The sequence below is a fragment of the Pelophylax lessonae genome (genome assembly GCF_965119305.1).
Source record: "Pelophylax lessonae genome assembly, chromosome: 5".
In the NCBI taxonomy this organism is placed as follows: Eukaryota; Metazoa; Chordata; class Amphibia; order Anura; family Ranidae; genus Pelophylax; species Pelophylax lessonae.
Genome location: NC_138772.1, coordinates 33783471 through 33806662, shown reverse-complemented (window position 1 = coordinate 33806662; position 23192 = coordinate 33783471). Strand labels below are relative to the sequence as shown.

The 23192-nt window shown below is 44.8% G+C and overlaps 1 protein-coding gene across 2 annotated transcripts in view; it reads right to left on the bottom strand.

Moving 5' to 3' along the window:
- Positions 1-23192, bottom strand: part of CRHR2 (corticotropin releasing hormone receptor 2) — a 512276-nt gene that overhangs the window by 256804 nt on the left and 232280 nt on the right. Inside the window, exons 1-2 of one of the 2 annotated variants that reach the window (XM_082259070.1) lie at positions 7608-7772; positions 7372-7491 (exon numbers count right to left, since the gene is read on the bottom strand). In XM_082259070.1, the coding sequence (XP_082115196.1) occupies positions 7372-7491; positions 7608-7725 (238 nt within the window). In that variant the 5' untranslated portion in view covers positions 7726-7772. Of the gene's footprint in view, positions 1-7371; positions 7492-7607; positions 7773-23192 lie in introns of those variants that run through there. The other variant, XM_082259069.1, reaches the window with a different exon arrangement.

Genomic DNA, 23192 nt, shown 5'->3' with positions numbered 1-23192 from the left:
CCTTCTAGCCTCTAGTATTCCTACCCTTCTAGCCTCTAGTATTGCTACCCTTCTAGCTTCTAGTATTGATACTCTACCTTTTTAGCATCTAGTATTGCTACCCTTTTATTGTCTAGTAGTCCTACCCTTCTAGCCTATAGTATTCCTACCCTTCTAGCCTCTAATATTGCTACACTTTTAACCTCTAGTATTCTTACCATTCTAGCATATAGTATTCCTAACTTTCTAGCCTCTAGTATTCCTACCCTCCTAGCCTCTAGTATTCCTACCCTTCTAGCCTCTTGTATTGCTACCCTTCTAGCTTGTAGTATTGCTACCCTTCTAGTATTGCTACCTTCCTAGCCTCTAGTATTGCTACCCTTCTAGTCTCTAGTATTCCTACCCTTCTAGCGTCTAATGTTGCTAGCCCTCTAGCTTCTAGTATTGCTATCCTTCTAGCCTCTAGTATTGCTACCCTTCTAGCCATTAGTACTGCTACCCTTCTAGCCTCTAGTATTGCTACCGTTCTAGTCTCTAGTATTCCTACCCTTCTAGCCTCTAGTGTTGCTAGCCCTCTAGCTTCTAGTATTGCTATCCTTCTAGCCTCTAGTATTTTTGCCTTTCAGCTCCTAGAATGCATACCCTCCCATCCTCTAGCATTACTACCTTTCCAGGCTCTGACATCCATTCCTTCCTAGCCTCTAGGTATCCTACTCTGCCAGATCCCTCTGTTATTACGCTTCAAAGCTCTAGCATTCCTACTTTCCCAGCATCTAAGTGTTTCTACTATCCTAGCCTCTAGCATTGCTACCTTCTCAGCCTCAAGCATTCTCCCCCTCTCTGTCCCTAGCACTGGTGTCTTTCCATCCTCTAGCATAGCTATGCTTCAAGTCTCTACTTTTCTTATCCTCTCAGCCTTTAGCATTCCTATCCTTTCATCTTTTATATTCCTACCTTTACAACAGTTACGTATTCTATCCTCCCAGCCCCTGGCATTTCTATCTTCTAATCATCAAGTATTTTATATTTATATGGTTTATATCCTTTTCAGCCCCTAGTATTTGTATCCTCCCATCCTCTAGCATTACTACCTTCCTAAGTTCTAGCATTCACAGCTTCCTAGCCTCTAGTAATCCTACTCTCCGAGACTGTTCAGTTATTACCCTTCCAAACTCTAGAATTCCTACCTTCCCAGCCTCTAAGCCGTCTTACCATCCTAGCCTCTAGCATTGCTACCCTCCTAACCTCTAGCATTCTCACTTTTTCCATCCCTAGCACTGTTGTCTTTCCATCCTCTACCACACCTATCCTTCCAGCCTCTACTTTTGTTAGCTATTCTGTCCTCCCAGCTGCTGGGGTTCCTATCTTCCCAGACTCTAGTACCCTTCCATTCTCTAGCACACCTATTCTTGCAGCCTCTACTATTGCTATTCTCCAAGCCTCTAGCATTCCTATGCTTTCATCTCTTGTATTCCTACCCTTACAAAAGCCAGCTATTCTGACCTCCTAGCTCTTTCTATCTTCCCATCTTCTAATATTGCTACCCTCCCAGCATCTAGTATTACTTCTTCCACAACCTCTAGCATTAATACCTTCCCAGCCTCTAGCATTCCTACCATCCTAGCCTCTAGTATTCATGCACTCCCAGCCTTTATTATTATTAATAATTGATTACGATGCCAACAATTTACGCAGCGCTTAATATATTTTGTTATTAGGCTTCCAGCCTCTAGCATTCCTACCCTCCCAGCCTCTACCATTCCAACCTTCTTAGCCTCTAATATTTCCACCCTCTCTGTCCCTAGCATTAGTATTCTCCCATCCTCTAGCACAGGGGTATCCAAACTTTTTAAAGAAAGGGTCAGTTTACTGTCCTTCAGACTTTAGGGGGGCTGGACTGTGCCCAGTGGGAGTAAATAATGCCTGATCTTTGGTATTAGGGGGAGAAATAGTTGGTGTTGGTGGGAGGAATAGTGCCCTATTTTTGTTGTTAGTTGAAGGAATTACGCACCATCATTGGTGTCAGTGGAAGGAATAGTGCCCCTATTGTTGGGGTTAGTGGCAGGAATAGTGCCCCATTGTTGGAGTCAGTGGAGGGAATAGTGCCCCATCATTGGTGTCAGTGGAAGGAATAGTGCTTCATTGTTGGTGTCAGTGGAAGGAATAGTGCTCCATTGTTGGTGTCAGTGGAAGGAATAGTGCTCCATTGTTGGTGTCAGTGGAAGGAATAGTGCTCCATTGTTGGTGTCAGTGGAAGGAATTATGCCCCATAGTTGGTGTCAGTGGAAGGAATTATGCCCCATTGTTGGTGTCAGTGACAGGAATTATGCCCCATAGTTGGTGTCAGTGGAAGGAATTATGCCCCCTTGTTGGTGTCGGTGGCAGGATTAATGCCTCAAGGGCAAGCAGAGGGCTGCACCCGGCCCCAAGGCCACAGTTTGAGACCACTGCTCTAAAACACCTATCTTTCCAGGCTCTACTCCTCTTATCCTCTCATCCTTTAGCATTCCTATTCTTTCATCTCTAGTATTCAATATTACGACAGCTAGCTATTCTGTCCTTCCAGCCCCTAGCATTCCTATCTTCCCAGACATGTAGTATTGGAACCTCCAAACCCGTAGAATTCCCATACTCCCGGCCTCTCAGCTTCTAGAATTCCCAACCTCCCAGCCTCTAGTATTGCTACCTTCCAGCATTTCTATGTTTCCAGACTCTGGTGTTTCTACTCTGCAAGCCTCTAGCATTGCTACCCTTCTAGCTGCTAATTTTATACCCTCCCAGCACCAAGCTTTCCTCCTCTGCCAGCTTCTATGATTCCACCAGCATTACTATCCACTCAGCCCTTAATACTCCTAGCCACCGACGTTCTTACCCTTCCAGCCACTAGCATTACTATCCACTCAGCCCTTGGTATTCCTAGCCTCTGGTGTTCTTATTCTCCCAGCTACTAGCATTGCTATCCACTCAGCCCTTAATACTCCTAGCCTCCTGTGTTCTTATCCTCCCAGCCACTAGCTTTACTATCCACTCAGTCCTTAGTATTCCTAGCCTCTGGCATTCTTACCCTTCCAGCCACCAGCATTACTATCCACTCAGCCCTTAATACTCCTATCCACCGACGTTCTTACCCTTCCAGCCACTAGCATTACTATCTACTCAGCCCTTAGTATTCCTAACCTCTGGTGTTCTTATCCTCCTAGCCACTAGCATTACTATCCACTCAGCTCTTAGTATTCCTAGCCTCTGGTGTTCTTACTCTCCCAGCCACTAGCATTACTCTCCACTCAGCCCTTTGTATCCCTAGCCGTTGGTGTTCTTACCCTCCCAGCCACTAGCATTCCTACACACTCAGCCCTTAGTACTCCTAGCCAGTGGTGTTCTTACCCCCCCAGCCACTAGCATTACTATCCACTCAGTCCTTAGTAGTCCTAGCCACTGACATTCTCACCCTTCCAGCCACCAGCATTACTATCCACTCAGCCCTTAATACTCCTAGCCACCGACGTTCTTACCCTTCCAGCCACTAGCATTACTATCCACTCAGCCCTTGGTATTCCTAGCCTCTGGTGTTCTTATTCTCCCAGCTACTAGCATTGCTATCCACTCAGCCCTTAATACTCCTAGCCTCCTGTGTTCTTATCCTCCCAGCCACTAGCTTTACTATCCACTCAGTCCTTAGTATTCCTAGCCTCTGGCATTCTTACCCTTCCAGCCACCAGCATTACTATCCACTCAGCCCTTAATACTCCTATCCACCGACGTTCTTACCCTTCCAGCCACTAGCATTACTATCTACTCAGCCCTTAGTATTCCTAACCTCTGGTGTTCTTATCCTCCTAGCCACTAGCATTACTATCCACTCAGCCCTTAGTACTCCTAGCCACCAATGTTCTTACACTTCCAGCCACTAGCATTACTATCCACTCAGCCCTTAGTATTCCTAGCCTCTGGTGTTCTTATCCTCTCAGCCACTAGCATTACTATCCACTCAGGCCTTAGTACTCCTAGCCACTAACGTTCTTACCCTTCCAGCCTCTAGCATTACTATCTACTTAGCCATTAGTATTCCTAGCCTCTGGTGTTGTTATCCTCCCAGCCACTAGTATTACTATCCACACAGCCCTTCGTATTCCTAGCCTCTGGTGTTCTTACCCTCCCAGCCACTACCATTACTATCCACTCAACCCTTAGTATTCCAAGCATCTGGTGTTCTTACCCTCCCAGCCACTAGCATTACTATCCACTCAGCTCTTAGTATTCCTAGCCTCTGGTGTTCTTATCCTCTCAGCCACTAGCATTACTATCTACTCAGTCTTTCCTATTCCTAGCCTTTGGTGTTCTTACCCTCTCAGCCACTAACATTCCTACACACTGACTCAGCCCTTAGTATTCCTAGCCTCTGGTGTTGTTATCCTCCCAGCCACTAGCATTACTATCTACACAGTCCTTAGTACTCCTAGCCTCTGGTGTTCTTATCCTCCCAACCACTAGCATTACTATCCACTCAGCTCTTAGTATTCCGAGCCACCGACATTCTTACCCTTCCAGCCACTAGCATTACTATCTACTCAGCCCTTGGCATACCTAGCCTATGGTGTTCTTATCCTCCCAGCCACTAGCATTACTATCCACTCAGTCCTTAGTATTCCTAGCCTCTGGTGTTCTTATCCTCCCAGCCACTAGTATTACTATCCACTCAGTCCTTAGTATTCCTAGCCTCTGGTGTTTTTACCCTCCAAGCTACTAGCATTCCTAACAACTCAGCCTCTAATATGCTTACCTTCCCAGCCTTTGGGGAAAAAAAGAAGGGACAGACTTGATGGACCACATGGTCCTTTTCTGCTGTCATTCTTCTATGTTTATCTAGTATGCCTATCCTTCCAGCCTTCTGTATTCCTACCTTTGCAGCCTATACAATAGTGTTTCTCAAACAGGGTTCCTCTAAGGGTTGTTAGGGGTTCCTTAAAAAAATCACCAATTTTTACCTCTCAGATATGTTCCCACAGACACCAATTATCTTTTTAGCTATCTGAAAGAGGAAAGTTCTTCTCAATGACCACAATTGTAAGGATCATTCTTCCCACTGACCATCACACTAATGTATCACAAGTTGTAGATATCGTCATTTTAAGCAAGGGATTCCCTAAAACTGGATTTTTTTCCTGAGGGTTCCTCTATGTTGACAAGGTTGAGAAAGCCTGTTATAGATTCTCAATCCTTTCAGCCTCTGTTATTCTTACCCTCTTAGGAGTGCGCCTCACAGTGGCAGCAGGAGAAAATAATTTTCATTCTTGGGTGATGCACACAGGTGCCATGATTACCAGAAAAGCACTGCAATTACTTTTTGTATTTCCATCTCTACAAGCTTCATTAGTAATATGCATTGCATTGCTTAGTTTGTGTTTTGTGGAACATGCAAGCATGGCAGTCAGATTAGGTTACAATGTATGCTTTTTTTATGTGATATTTCCTAAATAATACAAAAGAGATACTGAAAGAACGATACATTAATATCAGATGGAAGCTTATTGCATGTCTATTTATTTATTTGGGAAGACTTTGCTCCTAAAAGCAATGCTAAGACACCAACTACAAGACACAGAGAGACAGGAGTTAAAAAAGATCCCTAATTATCATCATCACTGCTATCATCATCAGTATCATAATATCAGATCATCATATATGTAAAATAGTTGAACTTTAACAAATCAAGCAGCAAAATTTGCAACTTACAGCAATCATACCTAACTTTACTGCCAGTTCCTATTTTCTTTCTCAGCATGTACAATGCAGCACCATTGTGTTGTGCTTGTTTCCTATTTGACTGTTAAAATGCAGTGACAGCCATGTGATCAAGTGACTACAAGTAACTAATGGGCTATGAAAACATAGGGAAAAAAAAAAAATATATATATATATATATATATATATATATATATATATATATATATATATATATATATATATATATATATATATATATATATATATATATATATATATATACATACACATTGGAAAAGCATATGTTCAACATATAGGCACAGCAGGCAGCTGCCTAAGGGGGTCACTACTTAGTAGGGCTGCTCATAATTATGTTTTTTTTTAACAATGCAGTTATTATAACACAAAAAATAAAGGTAGGATGTTGGACAGAATTTAATAAGAATATAGAGAGTTCAGTTAGTAACTTGGGGAATACATTCTCCAAGTCAATGTCAAGTTAGAATACAGCTTTGGCTTGGTTGTAAGCGCAATATAATATTATAATATATATATATATATATATATTTATATTTCCACACATACGCATATATCCATATCTATACTATTTTCTAAATAATAAAATGTATAGAAATATAGTAGTAAAATAAATACAATTATCTCTATTACTATTATCATTATTAATAATTATAGTAATTCTACCAGCTTAATAATTATTAATATCTATTTCAACCACATTTGTTATTTTTATAACATATATATATATATTATTTGGTATTATTATTATTAATATTATTATTAGTAGTAGTAGTATACAGATTGCTATTAACATGCCTTGCTTTCTGAAATTACAAAAAAAAAAAAAAAAAAAAAACTGGAGTTAAATATTTATTTAAATAACACTAACTTGGTTGAAATAAATATGAAAAATATTAAAATAACAAAATGACAAAAATAAATAAAATAATAATACCAATATTAATTGAGGAATAATAATAATAAATAATAATATTATTAATAATAATAATAATAATAATAATAATACATTGAATAATAATAATAGTAATGAGAAGAAAAAAAAATAATATGACTAGTATTAGAAGAAAAAAATATTAATAATAATGTGACTATTATCATTATTAGTAGTATACAGAATGCTATTAACATGCCTTGCTTTCTGAAATTACAAAATAAATAAATAAATCTGGAGTTAAATATTTATTAAAATAACACTAACCTGGTTGAAATAAATATGAAAAATATTAAAATAACAAAATGACAAAAATAAAATAAACAAATACAAATAATAAATTGATTAAAATTATTTTAAAAATAATAATAATATGACTAATAATAATAATAATAATAAATTGACTGATAATAATAATATAAAAATATTAATAATATTATTATTAATAACAACAATAATAATAATAACAACAATAATACTAGTTATTTATTATTAATATTATTTTACACACACTGATTGCTCTAAATACTCACTGCTCAATTATATCAAAAATATATTCTTGAGTGAAATGCAATTGTCTATTTTATTTTACAAAGTCCTCTATGCACAGAATTGATAGGTTGCACATTGTAGTGCCATGAACAATGTATTATCCCTGTATATTGTACATCAAGAAGCAACACAAAGTTTTCACTTACTGGTAGTGTTATACTTGATCCCATTGAAGGAATCCGGGCAGGGTCTCTCCACTAGATCGCCGGCGATGCTGCGTGGCCAGCAAGTGCCAATCTGGTCGATGGTGGCAATGCAGTGAGGACCTTAACATGGAAAACATAAAAAAAAAGAGAGAAATGAAATTAAAACACAGAGATCCCAATGAATGGAGATTCCTCAGTAGTTAGAGAGTCTTCCTAAAGCTCTGGCAGATGCCTACCATCAAAGGGCAGGAAGGTGTGATTGATGGTGAGGAAGGAGTCCTGATAGGCATCCAAGAGGCTGCAGTTGGCATCGAATTCGTCTATGAAAATCTCAAAGATAGTGTTCTCCATCATGGTGATGGGGCTGCCAGCTGGTGCTGATGTTGGGATGTGTGGGACTCACTGAGACTGACAGCTGGGAGTTTCATGGGCTCCCAGTGTATAAGACTCAGCAGAGCAGCCAATCACAGAGGGTGGAGGGGCTGATACTTCCAGGTGCCTGTGCTGTGCTCAGCTATGTGCAGCACAGTCTATGATGAGCAAAGCTGCGCTACACTCAGCTTCAGTGCTCCCCTCCCCTCCTCTTCTCTCCCTAAACCTTTCTTTTTGCTTCCCTTCTTCAGCCCCCCAGCCCTCCCCCCTCTCTCCCACTTATCTCCTTTCTATTATTGCTGCTTCTCCCTTTCCTTGTCTGCCCCCCCCCCCTTCTATTCATATCCTCCCCCTCTCCTATCCATATCTGCCCCCTCTCCTTCCAATAGCCCTCTCCTTTCCTTATCTGCCCCCTCTCCTTTCCATATCTGCCCCCTCTCCTTTCCATATCTGCCCCCTCTCCTTTCCATATCTGCCCCCTCTCCTTTCCATATCTGCCCCCTCTCCTTTTCTTATCTGCCCCTTCTCTTTTCCTTATCTGCCCTCTCTCCTTTCTTTATCTGCCCCCTCTCCTTTCCTTATCTGCCCCTTCATCTTTACATATCTGCCCTCTCTCCTCTCCTTTCCGTATCTGCCCATTCATCTTTCCATTTCTGCTCCCTCTCCTTTCCTTATCTGCCCTCTCTCCTCTCCTTTCCTTATCTGCTCCCCACCCTTTTTCCATATCTGCCCCCTCTCCTTTCCATATATGCCCCCCCTCACCTTTCCTTGTTTGCTCCCACTTTCCCCAACTTCTCTCCTTTTCATAGTTGCCCCTCTCCTTCCCTTATCTGCCCCCATATCTTTCCCTCTTCTCACTTTTGAATATCTGCCCATTCTGCTTTCTGTGGCTACCCCCTATCTCATTCACTTCTTTCCTTTCCTTATCAGCCCCTCTCCTTCCCCAACTTCTCTACTTTCCCTTATCTGCCACCTCTCCTTTCCATATCTGCCCCCTCTCCTTTCCATATCTGCCCCTCTCCTTTCCATATATGCCCCTCTCCTTCCCTTATGTGCCCCCTCTCCTTTCCTTATGTGCCCCCTCTCCTGTCCTTATCTGCCTCCTCTCCTTCCCTTATCTGCCCCCTCTCCTTTCCTTGTCTGCCCCCTCTCCTTTCCTTGTCTGCCCCCTCTCCTTTCCTTATCTGCCCCATCTCCTTTCCTTATCTGCCCCATCTCCTTTTCTTATCTGCCCCCTCTCCTTTCCTTGTCTGCCCCCTCTCATTTCCTTATCTGCCTCCTCTCCTTCCCTTATCTGCCCCCTCTCCTTTCCTTGTCTGCCCCCTCTCCTTTCCTTGTCTGCCCCCTCTCCTTTCCTTGTCTGCCCCCTCTCCTTTCCTTATCTGCCCCATCTCCTTTCCTTATCTGCCCCATCTCCTTTTCTTATCTGCCCCCTCTCCTTTCCTTGTCTGCCCCCTCTCATTTCCTTATCTGCCCCATCTCCTTTCCTTGTCTGCCCCTCTCCTTCCCTTATCTGCCCCCTCTCCTTTCCATATCTGCCCCTCTCCTTTCCATATCTGCCCCTCTCCTTTCCATAGCCCCTCTCCTTCCCTTATCTGCCCCCTCTCCTTTCCATATCTGCCCCCTCTCCTTTCCATATCTGCCCCTCTCCTTTCCATATATGCCCCTCTCCTTCCCTTATCTGCCCCATCTCCTTTCCATATCTGCCCCTCTCCTTTCCATATCTGCCCCCTCTCCTTTCCATATCTGCCCCTCTCCTTTCCATATCTGTCCCCTCTCCTGTCCTTATCTGCCTCCTCTCCTTCCCTTATCTGCCCCCTCTCCTTCCCTTATCTACCCCCTCTCCTTTCCTTGTCTGCCCCCTCTCCTTTCCTTATCTGCCCCATCTCCTTTCCTTATCTGCCCCATCTCCTTTTCTTATCTGCCCCCTCTCCTTTCCTTGTCTGCCCCCTCTCCTTTCCTTATCTGCCCCCTCTCCTTTCCTTGTCTGCCCCCTCTCTTTTCCATATCTGCCACCTCTCCTTTCCTTGTCTGCCCCTCTCCTTCCCTTATCTGCCCCCTCTCCTTTCCATATCTGCCCCTCTCCTTTCCATAGCCCCTCTCCTTCCCTTATCTGCCCCCTCTCCTTTCCTTATTTGCCCCCTCTCCTTTCCATATCTGCCCCTCTCCTTCCCTTATCTGCCCCCTCTCCTTTCCATATCTGCCCCTCTCCTTTCCATATCTGCCCCCTCTCCTTTCCTTGTCTGCCCCCTCTCCTATCTGCCTCCCTAGTTTCTTCTCCTTTTCAGCCCTCCTCTCCCCTCCTCTTCCAGTCATATAGAAGAGCGCTAAGTATGAAGATTGCACACTGACTGATCTTCTCTGTGTAATCCATGATAGAAAACAAATGTCTGTAAATAGGCAACAATACAAGAATGTGGACCGCAGACAGAACATCCCGGCCCGAGGATCCTTTATTAAAGCTCAGTTGCAGGCAATCAGCTAAATACACGGATAAAATCCATATCATGGAGCTGCTTTACCTGCCAAAGGATTTGTATTTCTGTCCATCCAGTCCTGAGATTTACACAGCTCTGCCACTCAGCAAAGCCCTGCCTGGCAGAAGAGGGGACCTGATTCTATTCTGCTGCAGTTTAGTAACACTTACAAGTCGTGTTCCTCCCCCACCCTGTTACTGGACAGAGAAGGAGAAGAGACAGACCTGGGAGCTCACCTCCTTGTCACTCAACCACCCCCCCCCCCCCCCATCCTATCAGCTCTGCAGAACACCTAACTGGCTACTTGTGTCCCCCCCAGTCTAAGCTCTGCTTATCCAAATTCAGGTCCTTACAAAAATGTATGTAACCACTTGCTGACCGTCCACCGCATATACACTGCGGCAGGCTGGCTCGGCTGCGCGAATCGGTGTACCTGAACGTGGGTTCACGGGAACACTCCTGGGGACAAGGGTATGCCGCCGACGGAACGCACCCACCCCCACTAGGCAGCGGAGATGCCGATCCACGGGACCGGCGGCACCGATTGCCGCCTGACACCCGCGATCGCCTCCTGCTGAGATTGAACGACGGGTTTGCTGTTGTAAACACAGCTGACCGTTCTTCTCCCTGGAATGATCACAGAGCTCCTGTGATCCTTCTATATAGGAACACAGGTCTCTATGGTCATTTCACAAGTCCCTCCCCCCCACAGTTAGAAAACACTCCCTTAGGCTCACACTTAACCCTTTGATCACCCACAGTCCTGCCAGTGTCCTTAGTACAGTAACAGTGCATATTTTTAGCACTGATTACTGTAGTAATGTCACTGGTACCCCCAAAAGTGTCAAAAATGTCAGTTAGGGGTCCGATCTGTCCGCCGCAATGTCGCAGTCCCGCTAAAAATCACAGATCGCCGCCATTACTAGTAAAAAATAAATAAATATATAAAAATTACAAAAAATCTTTCCCCTAGTTTATAGACATGATAACTTTTGCGCAAACCAATCAAAATACGCTTATTGGGATTTTTTTTCACCAAAAATAAGGAACAGAAAACAAATTGGCCTAAAATGATAAAAGAAATTCGATTTTTAACATTTTTTTTTGGGGAATGTTATATAGCAGAATGTGAAAAACTTTGTTTTTTTTTTTTTTTTCAGAATTGTCGCTCTTTTTGTGTTTATAGCGCAAAAAAAAAAAAAAAGAAAGAAATCGCACAGGTGATCAAATATCACCAAAAGAAAGCTCTATTTGTGGGGGAAAAAAAGGACATCTGTTTTATTTGGCTACAGCGTCGCACGACCGCGCAATTGTCCATTAAAGTAACGCAGCGCCGAATTGCAAAATATGGCCTGGTCATTAAGGGGGAAAATCCTTTCCGGTCCAGAAGTGGTTAAAAATGCTTGGTGCGTCTTAACGCTGTATGTAACACTTAGGCCCCGTTCACATTGCCGCGATCAGACTTGGGAGGCGACCTCCGAGGTCGCGGTGCGAGCAGCGCGCCGCGACCTCGGAGTGGCCGCCACGGACTTCATAACATTGAAGTCTATGGCGGTCGCCTCCGGGTCGCCCCAAAGAAGCTCCGGACCCTTTTTCTAAGTCGGAGCGACTTGTGTCGCTCCTATTAGAACGGGTCCGCAGCTTCCCTATGGAAGGCGACCTACGGCGACCTGTCAGGCGACCAGGTCGCCTCACAGGTCGCCTTAGTGTGAACCGGGACTTATTGTTTTTTTTTTTTTTTTTTTTGTTTTTTTTTTACCAAAAATATGTAGCAGAATACAAATTGGCCTAAAAAGATGGAAACATTTGGTTAATTAAAAACTGGTTAATGATTACAGAGCGGCATTTATTTGTGTCTTTTATATCTGTATGATATTGTCTTCCCTGGCTCCTCCCTCCCTCAGCAACAGGCAAATGAAATGTTTAAATAAAACCGTTCCTATTTCATTACATATCTTATTTTAGACCTTGCGGCATCATTACTGGGTCTCTGTGCTCCTCTATGCAATGCAGGCAGATCGTGGCTGGTGGGAGGGGCCTGCAAGGTCTGTACATAGCTTCCTGCCTCTCCAAAACCCATAGCCCTGATGCAAGCCGTAGGTTGGCTCTTATTTATTTTATTTATTTATTTATTTTAGTTATTGCGAATATCAAAATGACTTGATGGGTGGGTGTCAGTCTGGAGGAGTGGGGGTTGCTGGGTAGGCTGTATTTGCATGCAGACAACTCTAGTTAAACTAAAGCCCCCATGCAATGCTGAGTCTCTAAGATCGAAAGACCTGAAATCCAATGAATGAAAGGGACAAGGTAGGGACAAGGTAGGGACAGTCAGGCTGCGGAGGAAAGAGCTAGATAACGCTGGGTGTCCCACAGTCAGGAAATGAGGCAAGCTCTGACTTGCTGCAGCTTTAAGTGCACGTGGTGAGAAGCTCACAGTGTGCGGTGAAATCAGAGTAAGACATTTCAGGACAGGAGAGGAGTCGCTACAACTGTGCAAGACTGAAGGTGAGGCTGGAATTTAGCTGATATCAAACACACAAATTACCACATCTCTCTATTCATCATTGTATGTAAATACCAGTGTAAGTACAGCCTGGTATCAGTGGCTTCCATTCCTTACACAGCATAAGCAGCAAAAGGAGCCAATCATCTGTGCTGTATGGCAAAGAGAATGCTGATAGGAGGAGAGAGCAGAGTGACAGAGAGATGAGCTCATCAGTCTGCTGCTTCTCCTTTCATTGTCCACTTATAGGCTAGGGGAGGGACTAAACCTGCAAGTTTTACTGAATTGAAGCAGATACAGTAGTTGGCCATGCTGTGCATTCCCTATAACGCCTCGCTCTTTATACCAGGGGTGGGGAACCTTTTTTCTGCCAAGGGCCATTTGGATTTTTGTAACATCATTCGGGGGCCGTACAAAATGTATGCATAAATGTGATAGGCATTGCTTTGCGGGAAAAGACGCTGTAAACAATTGTGTAACTTTGAGGTCACAAAAGTGTGAAAGGGGCCTTCAGTAATCAAGGTATAGTGTGCCCCCTTTCAATGCAGACTGACCACAGCGTGCTCCCTTTCAATGCAGACTGACCACAGCGTGCCCCCTTTCAATGCAGACTGACCACAGCGTGCCCCCTTTCAATGCAGAGTGACCACAGCGTGCCCCCTTTCAATGCAGACTGACCACAGCGTGCCCCCTTTCAATCCAGACTGACCACAGTGTGCTCCCTTTCAATCCAGACTGACCACTGCGTGCCCCCTTTCAATGCAGACTGACCACAGCGTGCCCCCTTTCAATGCAGAGTGACCACAGCGTGCCCCCTTTCAATGCAGACTGACCACAGCGTGCCCCCTTTCAATGCACACTGACCACTGCGTGCCCCCGTTTAATGCAGACTGACCACAGCATGCCCATTTCAATGCAGAGAGACCACAGAGTGCCCCCTTTCAATGCAGAGTGACCACAGCGTGCCCCCTTTTAATGCAGACTGACCACAGCGTGCCCCCTTTCAATGCAGAGTGACCACAGCGTGCCCCCTTTCAATGCAGAGTGACCACAGCGTGCCCCCTTTTAATGCAGACTGACCACAGCGTGCCCCCTTTCAATGCAGAGTGACCACAGCGTGCCCCCTTCAATGCAGAGTGACCACAGCGTGCCCCCTTTCAATGCAGAAAGCCAGTGCACTTACCTGCAGCGGCGGCTTCTCCTCGAATCCTCCCGCCTCCTCCTCGACCAATGGCATGGTTTCGCCTTTCGGCCAATCAGGAAGTGGGTCTCGGACCCGCTTCCTGTTTGGCCAGGAGGAGGATCCGTGTGACAATAGCGAATGTGCCCCGGGTCCACCCTTTTCTGAAGCTTTTCTGTGACTCACACTGTCATCGGCTCCTTCTGACAGCTCCGCTGGCATACACAGGCTCAGCGGCACAGGGGGGGGGGGGGGAACGCAATGATTGTGCGGGCCGCAGGTTCCCCACCCCTGCTTTATACCATGCTGTATGCTCCCTATTCCACACCTCCTCATTCTATATACAGACATCTCAAGTCTCCCGCAAGTCACGGGAGACTCCCGCTTTCCGCCCTGAGCTCACGGACACCCGCGAGCTCAGGGCAATATCCCGGCTCTGTGTGTGAGTCAGTCACAGTGAGTCAGATGAGATGACTCATCGATGCAGGCAGGGAGTGTGTCAGCTGTCAGCAAGCTGAGCCTGCACAGAGAAATCATGTCAGAGCCGAAGTAGTTCCGGCTCACAGGCGGAGTGATATGAGTCATGCACTCCGCCTGTGGGAGGAGCTGCAGAGAGCAAGCAGCCGCTTTGCTCTCTACTACAGCCACATCGTCTACTCCAGGAGGCATTTTGGGGCGCGGGACCAATCATCGTGACACCCCACTCTGTGACAGACACAGTGACCTAACCTGAGAGCAGCACCAGAGAGCCAGCACCTGAGACCAGTACCAGCACCAGTGACCAGGCCAGTACCAGCACCAGTGACCAGGCCAGTACCAGCACCAGTACCAGCACCAGTGACCAGGCCAGTACCAGCGACCAGCACCAGTGACCAGGCCAGTACCAGCACCAGTGACCAGTACCAGCACCAGTGACCAGGCCAGTACCAGCATCAGTACCAGTGACCAGTACCAGCACCAGTGACCAGGCCAGTACCAGCACCAGTGACCAGGCCAGTACCAGCGACCAGCACCAGTGACCAGTACCAGCACCAGTGACCAGGCCAGTACCAGCACCAGTGACCAGTACCAGCACCAGTGACCAGTACCAGCACCAGTGACCAGGCCAGTACCAGCACCAGTGAAGAGGCCAGTACCAGCACCAGTGACCAGTACCAGCACCAGTGACCAGGCCAGTACCAGCACCAGTGAAGAGGCCAGTACCAGCACCAGTGACCAGTACCAGCACCAGTGACCAGGCCAGTACCAGCACCAGTGACCAGGCCAGTACCAGCACCAGTGACCAGGCCAGTACCAGCACCAGTGACCAGTACCAGCACCAGTGACCAGGCCATTACCAGCACCAGTGACCAGGCCAGTACCAGCACCAGTGAAGAGGCCAGTACCAGCACCAGTGACCAGCACCAGCACCAGTGACCAGTACCAGCACCAGTGACCAGGCCAGTACCAGCACCAGTGAAGAGACCAGTACCAGCACCAGTGACCAGTACCAGCACCAGTGACCAGGTCAGTACCAGCACCAGTGACCAGGTCAGTACCAGCACCAGTGACCAGTACCAGCACCAGTGACCAGGCCAGTACCAGCACCAGTGACCAGCACCAGTGACCAGTACCAGTGACCAGTACCAGCACCAGTGACCAGGCCAGCACCAGTGACCAGTACCAGCACCAGTGACCAGTACCAGCACCAGTGACCAGGCCAGTACCAGCACCAGTGACCAGGCCAGTACCAGCACCAGTGACCAGTACCAGCACCAGTGACCAGTACCAGCACCAGTGACCAGGCCAGCACCAGTGACCAGGCCAGTACCAGCACCAGTGAAGAGGCCAGCACCAGCACCAGTGACCAGCACCAGTGACCAGTACCAGCACCAGTGACCAGTACCAGCACCAGTGACCAGGCCAGTACCAGCACCAGTGACCAGGCTAGTACCAGCACCAGTGAAGAGACCAGTACCAGCACCAGTGACCAGTACCAGCACCAGTGACCAGGCCAGTACCAGCACCAGTGACCAGGCCAGTACCAGTACCAGCACCAGTGACCAGTACCAGCAACAGTGACCAGGCCAGTACCAGCACCAGTGACCAGCACCAGTGACCAGTACCAGCACCAGTGACCAGGCCAGCACCAGTGACCAGTACCAGCACCAGTGACCAGTGACCAGCACCAGTGACCAGCACCAGGGACCAGCACCAGTGACCAGCACCAGTGACCAGGCCAGTACCAGCACCAGTGACCAGGCCAGTACCAGCACCAGTGACCAGGCCAGTTATGAACTTCATGAAACCTGCCATCTACTGTTCTGGCAGTGGTAATTTTTATAATTGTAACGAGTAACTATGCAGCACAAAAAAAATATTGGAGTAGAAGTATTGAAATCATCAAAAAAATGTAGTGAAGTAAAAGTGGAAGTAGGAGAAAAAAATTCTACTCTAGGAAAGTACAGATACCGCCTTTCGGTACTCAAGTACAGTAGTGAAGTAGTTCTACTTAGTTACTATACATCTCTGGCTGTATGTTCCGTATTCCCCACCTCCTCATTCCATACACTGTGCTGTACGTTTCCTATGCAGTGATGGGAAAATTTGAAGGGGCAGGAAGGAAAAATTTTCTAGGTCAACAAATTTTCGGGCAGCGTATGTGGTTATCGCTCAGAAATTACATTCATTTTAAAATTTAATGTTAAAGAGGAAGTAATCTCTTCCTTTTTATTTTTTTTCTTCCCTGCAAAGTAAATACATAATGTGCTGGTATGCCCTGTGTACTAGCACATTATGTGACACTTACCTCCAAACGAACCCCTCGTCATCCTTACTAGAGGCGCATCCATCTTCAGCCGTCTTCCTTCCTGGTCTGCGGACTCCGGCTATGCTACTGGCCGGGAGCCGCGTGACGCGAGTCACGGAACGGGGCTCTGAAGAAACTGCACAGGTGGCCGTTTCTTCAGAGCGCATGCGCGATGACGTCATTGGCTGCATGAAATGTAAAGATCTCCTAAACAGTGCAAGTTTAGGAGATATTTACAGTACCTATAGGTAAACCTTGTTAACCAGTTCTGGACCGGAAGGATTTGCCAGGCCATTTTTTGCCATTCGGTACTGCGTTATTTTAATGGACAATTGCGCAGTTGTGCGACGCTGTACCCAAATAAAATTGATGTCCTTTTTTCCCCCTCACAAACAGAGCTTTCTTTTGGTGGTATTTCATCACCTGTGTGATTTTTATTTTTTGCTCTATAAACAAAAAAATGAGCGACAAATCTGAAAAAAAAAAAAAATATATTTTTTTTTATATTCTGCTATATGACATTCCCCCTCCCCCCCCCCCCCAAAAATGTAAATATCAAAAATTTTCATCCTTTTAGGCCAATTCCTATTCTGCTTTTTGGTTAAAAAAAATCACAATAAGCATATTTTGATTGGTTTGCGCAAAAGTTAACTAACTACAGAAAAGATTTATGTAATTTTTATTTATTTTTTACTAGTAATGGTGGCGATCTTTTTAGCGGGACTGCGACATTGCGGCGGACAGATCGGACCCCTAACTGACATTTTTGACACTTTTGGGGGTACCAGTGACATTACTACAGTAATCAGTGCTAAAAATATGCACTATTACCGTACTAATGACACTGGCAGGGAGGGCGTTAACCTAGTTGGTGATCAAGGGGTTAAATGTGAGCCTAGGGGAGTGTTTACTAACTGTGGGGGGAGGGCATTTTGAAATGATCATAGAGACCTGTGATCTTATATAGAAGGATCACGGGCGCTCTGTGATCATTCCAGAGAGAAGAACGGTCAGCTGTGTTTACAACAGCTGCCCGTCCTTCTCTCTCAACGGGTGCCCGGCGTCAATTTGCGGCCGCCGGCCCCGTGCATCAGCATCCCCGCTGCCGAGTGGGGGCGGGAGCGCACCACCGGCAGCACGTGCTCCCCCCCTCAGCACAAGGCACGCGACCCATGTATACCTACGTTGGTTCGCGCAGGAGGGACTGCCTGCCGCAGTATAACTGTGGCGGGCGGTCCGAAAATTGGTTAAAGGCTTACCTATAGGTAGAAGTTAGAAGAATGGGTTTACAACCACTTTAAAAGCAAAAGACAATTTTTGAAAGACATTTATCTATTCATCCAATGTTCAACGAAAGTTCGTAAGAATGTTCTACGAAAATTCTCATCCAAAAATCTATACATAAAATAAATAAATAAATAAATAATAAATAATAATAATAAATAAATACATAAAATAAATAAATAAAAAAATAAAATAAAAAAAAATAAAATAAATAAAATCTGTACATATAAATAAATAATAAATAAATAAATAAATTAAATAAATAAATAAAATCTATACATAAATAGCCAGCATAAGAGGTACTGAACCCCACCTGGCGTATTTCTGGGACTTGTCATTTTTCTGTGGCAGAAGAAGGAAGGGATTACTCATACCCGCTCTCCCATCTTCCCATCTCCCCCTCCACCATGTTTTTCATTAACTATTAGCCACTCACTCCCCAATGTACACCTACACATATCCAAACACAAATGCCATTTACCTGCGCTCTACCCAAACACGCGCCTTAAAGGGCTCTTCAGTGATTCGGATAATTGCTCTGTGTACAAACAAGCTGCAGGATAAACAACAAGAAACACGGCTTTGCGCACTGATGGCGAGCGGGATGGATGCAATCAATGTCAGCCTATTATTGTTGTTAGGAAAGCGATTATTTCCAGGATTTATAAAACATTGACATATGTTTTCTATGCATCCACTGCAAACCGGAGGTAGAAAAGCTACACAAAATGTTCTTTTTTTCCAGCTAATGATCTTAGTAAGATGTTTTCTATCTCAGATGTAAGGCTGAGATAGAAAAAAAAAAAAAAAAAAACAATAAAAAAAAAATCTAATACAGGAGGTGTGTTACTGGCCAGATCACCAAGTGAAAACAGAAGGGAAAAAAGACTAAAAAAAAAAAGAAAAGGAATGCAGCCCTAATCTAATGATTGGTAAGCTGCAATATATTAGATTTTTGGTTTTGGGCTTAAAAAAAAAACACTCAGAAATGAAAAAAATCTATCTATAGATATCTATAGCTATATATATATATATATATATATATATATAGATAGATAGATAGATAGATAGATAGATAGATAGATAGATAGATAGATAGATAGATAGATAGATAGATAGATAGATAGATAGATAGATAGATAATTATATATATATATTTCTATTTTTCTTACTTTCGGAGGACTGTGTGGTTTTAAGCCCATAACCAAAAATTTAATATATTGCAGCTTACCAATCATCAGATGTGGGGGCTGCATTCGTTTTCTTTCTTTTTGTCTTTTTCCCTTCTGTTTTCACCTGGTGATCTGGCCAGTAACACACATCCTGTATTTGAGCGCCCCCAACTCTGGATGAAGGAGAACAGGGGGCACCTTTGGACAGTAGCGTTGTCAATCTGGGGGGAAGGGGAAGGTTAGATGTACTAGCAGATTTAGATACACTAATACATTGAAGCCAAACTTCGGCTAGTAAGATGTTTCTCAGATCTAAGGCTGAGGAAGAGAAAAAAATGATATACATATACAGAGCATCCGAAAAGTATTCACAATGCTTCACTTTTTCCACATTTTGTTATGTTACAGTCTTATGCCGGCCATGCACTAGCCGAAAAATCGTTCAAAAATCTGTCATTTGGTCCTTTCCTTCGTTTTTAGTCCAGTTAATAGGCACAAATAGAAAATCGGTTTTAACTTTTCAGAGCTGAAAAATCGAAGGAACAGTTTGAAAAATTCTGCCGAACGAACGATAAATTGAAAGGTTAAAGAGTAACTCAACTTTTGTTGAGAAAAAAAACATTCTCCTCTGTGTGATCTCTGTACATTACAAGGATTTTAAAGGCTAACTCCACTTTTGTGGGGAAAAAAATAGCAATTAAAGAAAATCAATATAACATATACAATTGCGACACAAATCATATTGTAATTGAATGTTACTAAAAACGCCTTTTCCTTTTCAATCTGCAGCTGTTGTAATTTTCTGAAAATGCAATCCAATATGGCCGCTTGGAGCTGTTCTGTACACAGAATGTATACTGACCACACCCCCAGAAACATCATTTCCTGCTTGTGGGATTGGCTCCCTGATTTTCCCAGAAGTCTGCCTAAGGCTGGCCCCATACATGTTCAATTTGCTCATACAATTTTCAGTTAGATTTACCAAAAACCATATAATATGATGTGAAAACTGAAAAAACTTTCAATTGTATCCTATTAGGCAGGCCTTTGTACTACATAGTTGCAGGCCTTTGTACTACATAGTTGCAGGCCTTTGTACTACATAGTTGAAGGTGAATTTAAGGAAAATTGTACAGAAAATTGTAGGAAAATTGTATAACGTATGGCCAGCCTAAGATACAAGTCAGATTTCTGGCATCCCCTGCAACAAATATGTCATTTTTGGTTGAGATACTAACTTCTAACTTCAGCTTGTTCAATTAAGCTTTGGCAATAAAAAATGGAAGCTGATTGTTTTTTAAACAGAGCTGCACCAGATTTTGCACTCTCCAGTTTTAGTATAAAAAAAACCCCACTACTGTATATCTACCCGACCGACTGATAAAAGGATTAAAAAATTATTTCAATTTTCCGAATTGAATCTAGCAATTTCAGCTACCAATCACTTTCAGTCTGTCTGAAAGGATTAAAGGATATCTAAGCCTAGGAACAAAAATGTATTACAGTGCAGCTTACCAGTCCCTAAAGCAGTTTGCTCCCTCCCGCCAGCCTGTTACTGAGTTGCAGGTTTTTCTTGGGGGGAGGGAGTTCTGACTTATATTGGCACTCACTCCCACTTCTGAAATTCTGGCCTATGTAAGAATGACGTCCCTTGTCCCGCCCCCCTCCCCACCCTCCTGGGACACGTCACATGTCCCAAGTGGCTGCAGGACTATTCAAAAAGCACCGTGCCAGCAACAGTAGATTATACATCCAGTGCCAGAGGTGCCAGGACTGAGTTCCCCCACATTCCCACTTGAAAAAATTCCCTGCTCCTAACCTACTTTCTCATTTACAAAATTTTGCATCTTTCCGGGCCGCATGTGAACCAAACTAAATTGTGCAATTTAAATGTCTTCTTACATGTGTCAGCAACCATGAATCAGACTCAGACATTGTGATAGTAAAAATTGTACAGATCAGAAACGTAGTCAAAACATAAGCCAGGTTCGGACGCAAAAACAGTTTTTCAGATGAGCCAGTGATCAGGGAGCCAGAAATCAGAGTAGTCAGAAGCAGAAAGTCAGAATCAGGGACTGGGCAAAGTCTTTAACAGGAACACAGCAGAGACACTTAGGATATGTTGACCAGGCAAAGGCAAGAAAGGCAGCGGAGGACTGGGCCAGGAGGCAGGGGAGCAATTGCCCCTGGGGCCACTCTGATGCACCATAAAAAGGCTGCACGGCTTCTGCTACAGACATGCCTAAAGGAATCCTGGTAAGGAGAATTAAAAAGTCCCTTCCGCTGACCTACTGAATGCGGGTTGAAGACAAGGACAGAGCGCAGCCCCCACCCCCCCAGCATGGATGGTGTAAACTGTGTCTGAGCAGAGGGCGGTTTAATTCCCCACTGGAGACTCTCCTCCCCCCAGACAGCCCCGTCCAAGCTGTTCCAGCTTCCCCCAACTGCCCCCTGGCTTGTACTTGCCCCCTTGGCTGAAAGTTGCCAGTCTGTCCCTAACAAAAGGAATGAACAAGGCAGTGTAAATAGTCAGAAGGGCCTGGCTGTAGGCTGGACTAAAGAGGCAGGAAATGGTAACCAGGAGAGTCACTGTGGAAACAATGAGTGGCTGGTAATTACCTGGCAGCTTAGCAGCCTTGAACACTGAAAAGAGAGCTGCTAAATGCCCAGCCCTGACAGTACCCCCTCCTCAATGACCCCCTCCCAGGCTTGAAGAGAAAACACCTATGGAAAGCACGGAGGAGGGCAGGAGCATGTACATCTGAGGATGAGACCCAAGGGCGTTCCACCGGACCGTAACCCCTCCAATGAACAAGGTATGGTAAGCGCCCACGAAAACTACGGGAGTCAATGATAGATTGTATCTCATACTCCCCATGGTTTTCAACCTGAACCGGGTGAGGACGTGGTACAGAGGTGGTAAAGGGGTTGCACATCAAAGGTTTTTATAGGGAAACATGGAGTACATTAGAAACACGCATGTTGAAAGGAAGATCTAATGCGTATGCCACTGGGTTGAACCTACGGAGAATGCGGAAAGGCCCAATATACTGCGGTGCCAGTTTTAGTGAGAGAAGATGGAGTCTGAGGTTATGAGATGAGAGCCAAACTCTCTCCCAAACTTGGTAGGAAGGCGCAGGTAGGCATCGGCTGTCAGCATGGAGTCTGTACATATCACTGACGCGTCACAAGGACTCTTGGACCTGCACCCAAGTGGAACTAAGATCACGGAGATGCTGCTCTAATGCAGAAATTCCTTGTGTGTCAGGCAGCATGGATGACTGGAACCCATAATTCGCCATAAATAGAAAAACTCGGGAAGTGGTATTGATGGCTCTATTGTGAGCAAACTCTGCCTAATGTAAGAGGTCTGACTAGTTGTTATGGTGGTCAGAAATATAGCAACGTTGAGCAAATATATTGGTAGAGCCAGATGGACTTGTGTCTTTTTTCAACCTGACTAACTATGTATGTAACTATGTATGTAATGTAGGAACTGCTCCAAGGCTTGGTTGGCTCGTTCTGCGGACCCATTTGACTGCGGGTGATAAGAAGGAAAGCTGAAACATTAACTGTGCACAGAAGGCTCGCCAAAACCTAAACACACACTGGCTGCCCCTGTCCAAGATGATAACCTCAGGTAACCCATATAACCAAAATATCTCCCGAGCAAAAATAGATGCCAGTTCTTTGGATGTAGGCAACTTCTTCAGCGAAATACAATGAGACATTTTCGAAAACCAGTCAGTCAACCACCATAGGAATAACTGTGTTGCCCTTGGAATTGGGTAACTCCACAATAAAATCAATAGGTAAGTTGGTTCAAGGCCTCTTAACAGGGTATGGGTTGTAGGAGGCCCACTGGAAGGTGTCATGATTTTTTACTCTGGGCACACATGGGACAAGCGGCTACGAAGGTGGTTACATCAACGCAGAGACTAGACCACTAGAATTGTTGAGACATAGACCATAAGAGTCAATTCTTCCCTGGGTGCCCAGCTGCCTTGGAAGAATGGTAGGCCTGGAGCAAAGCAGTGCGGGGATT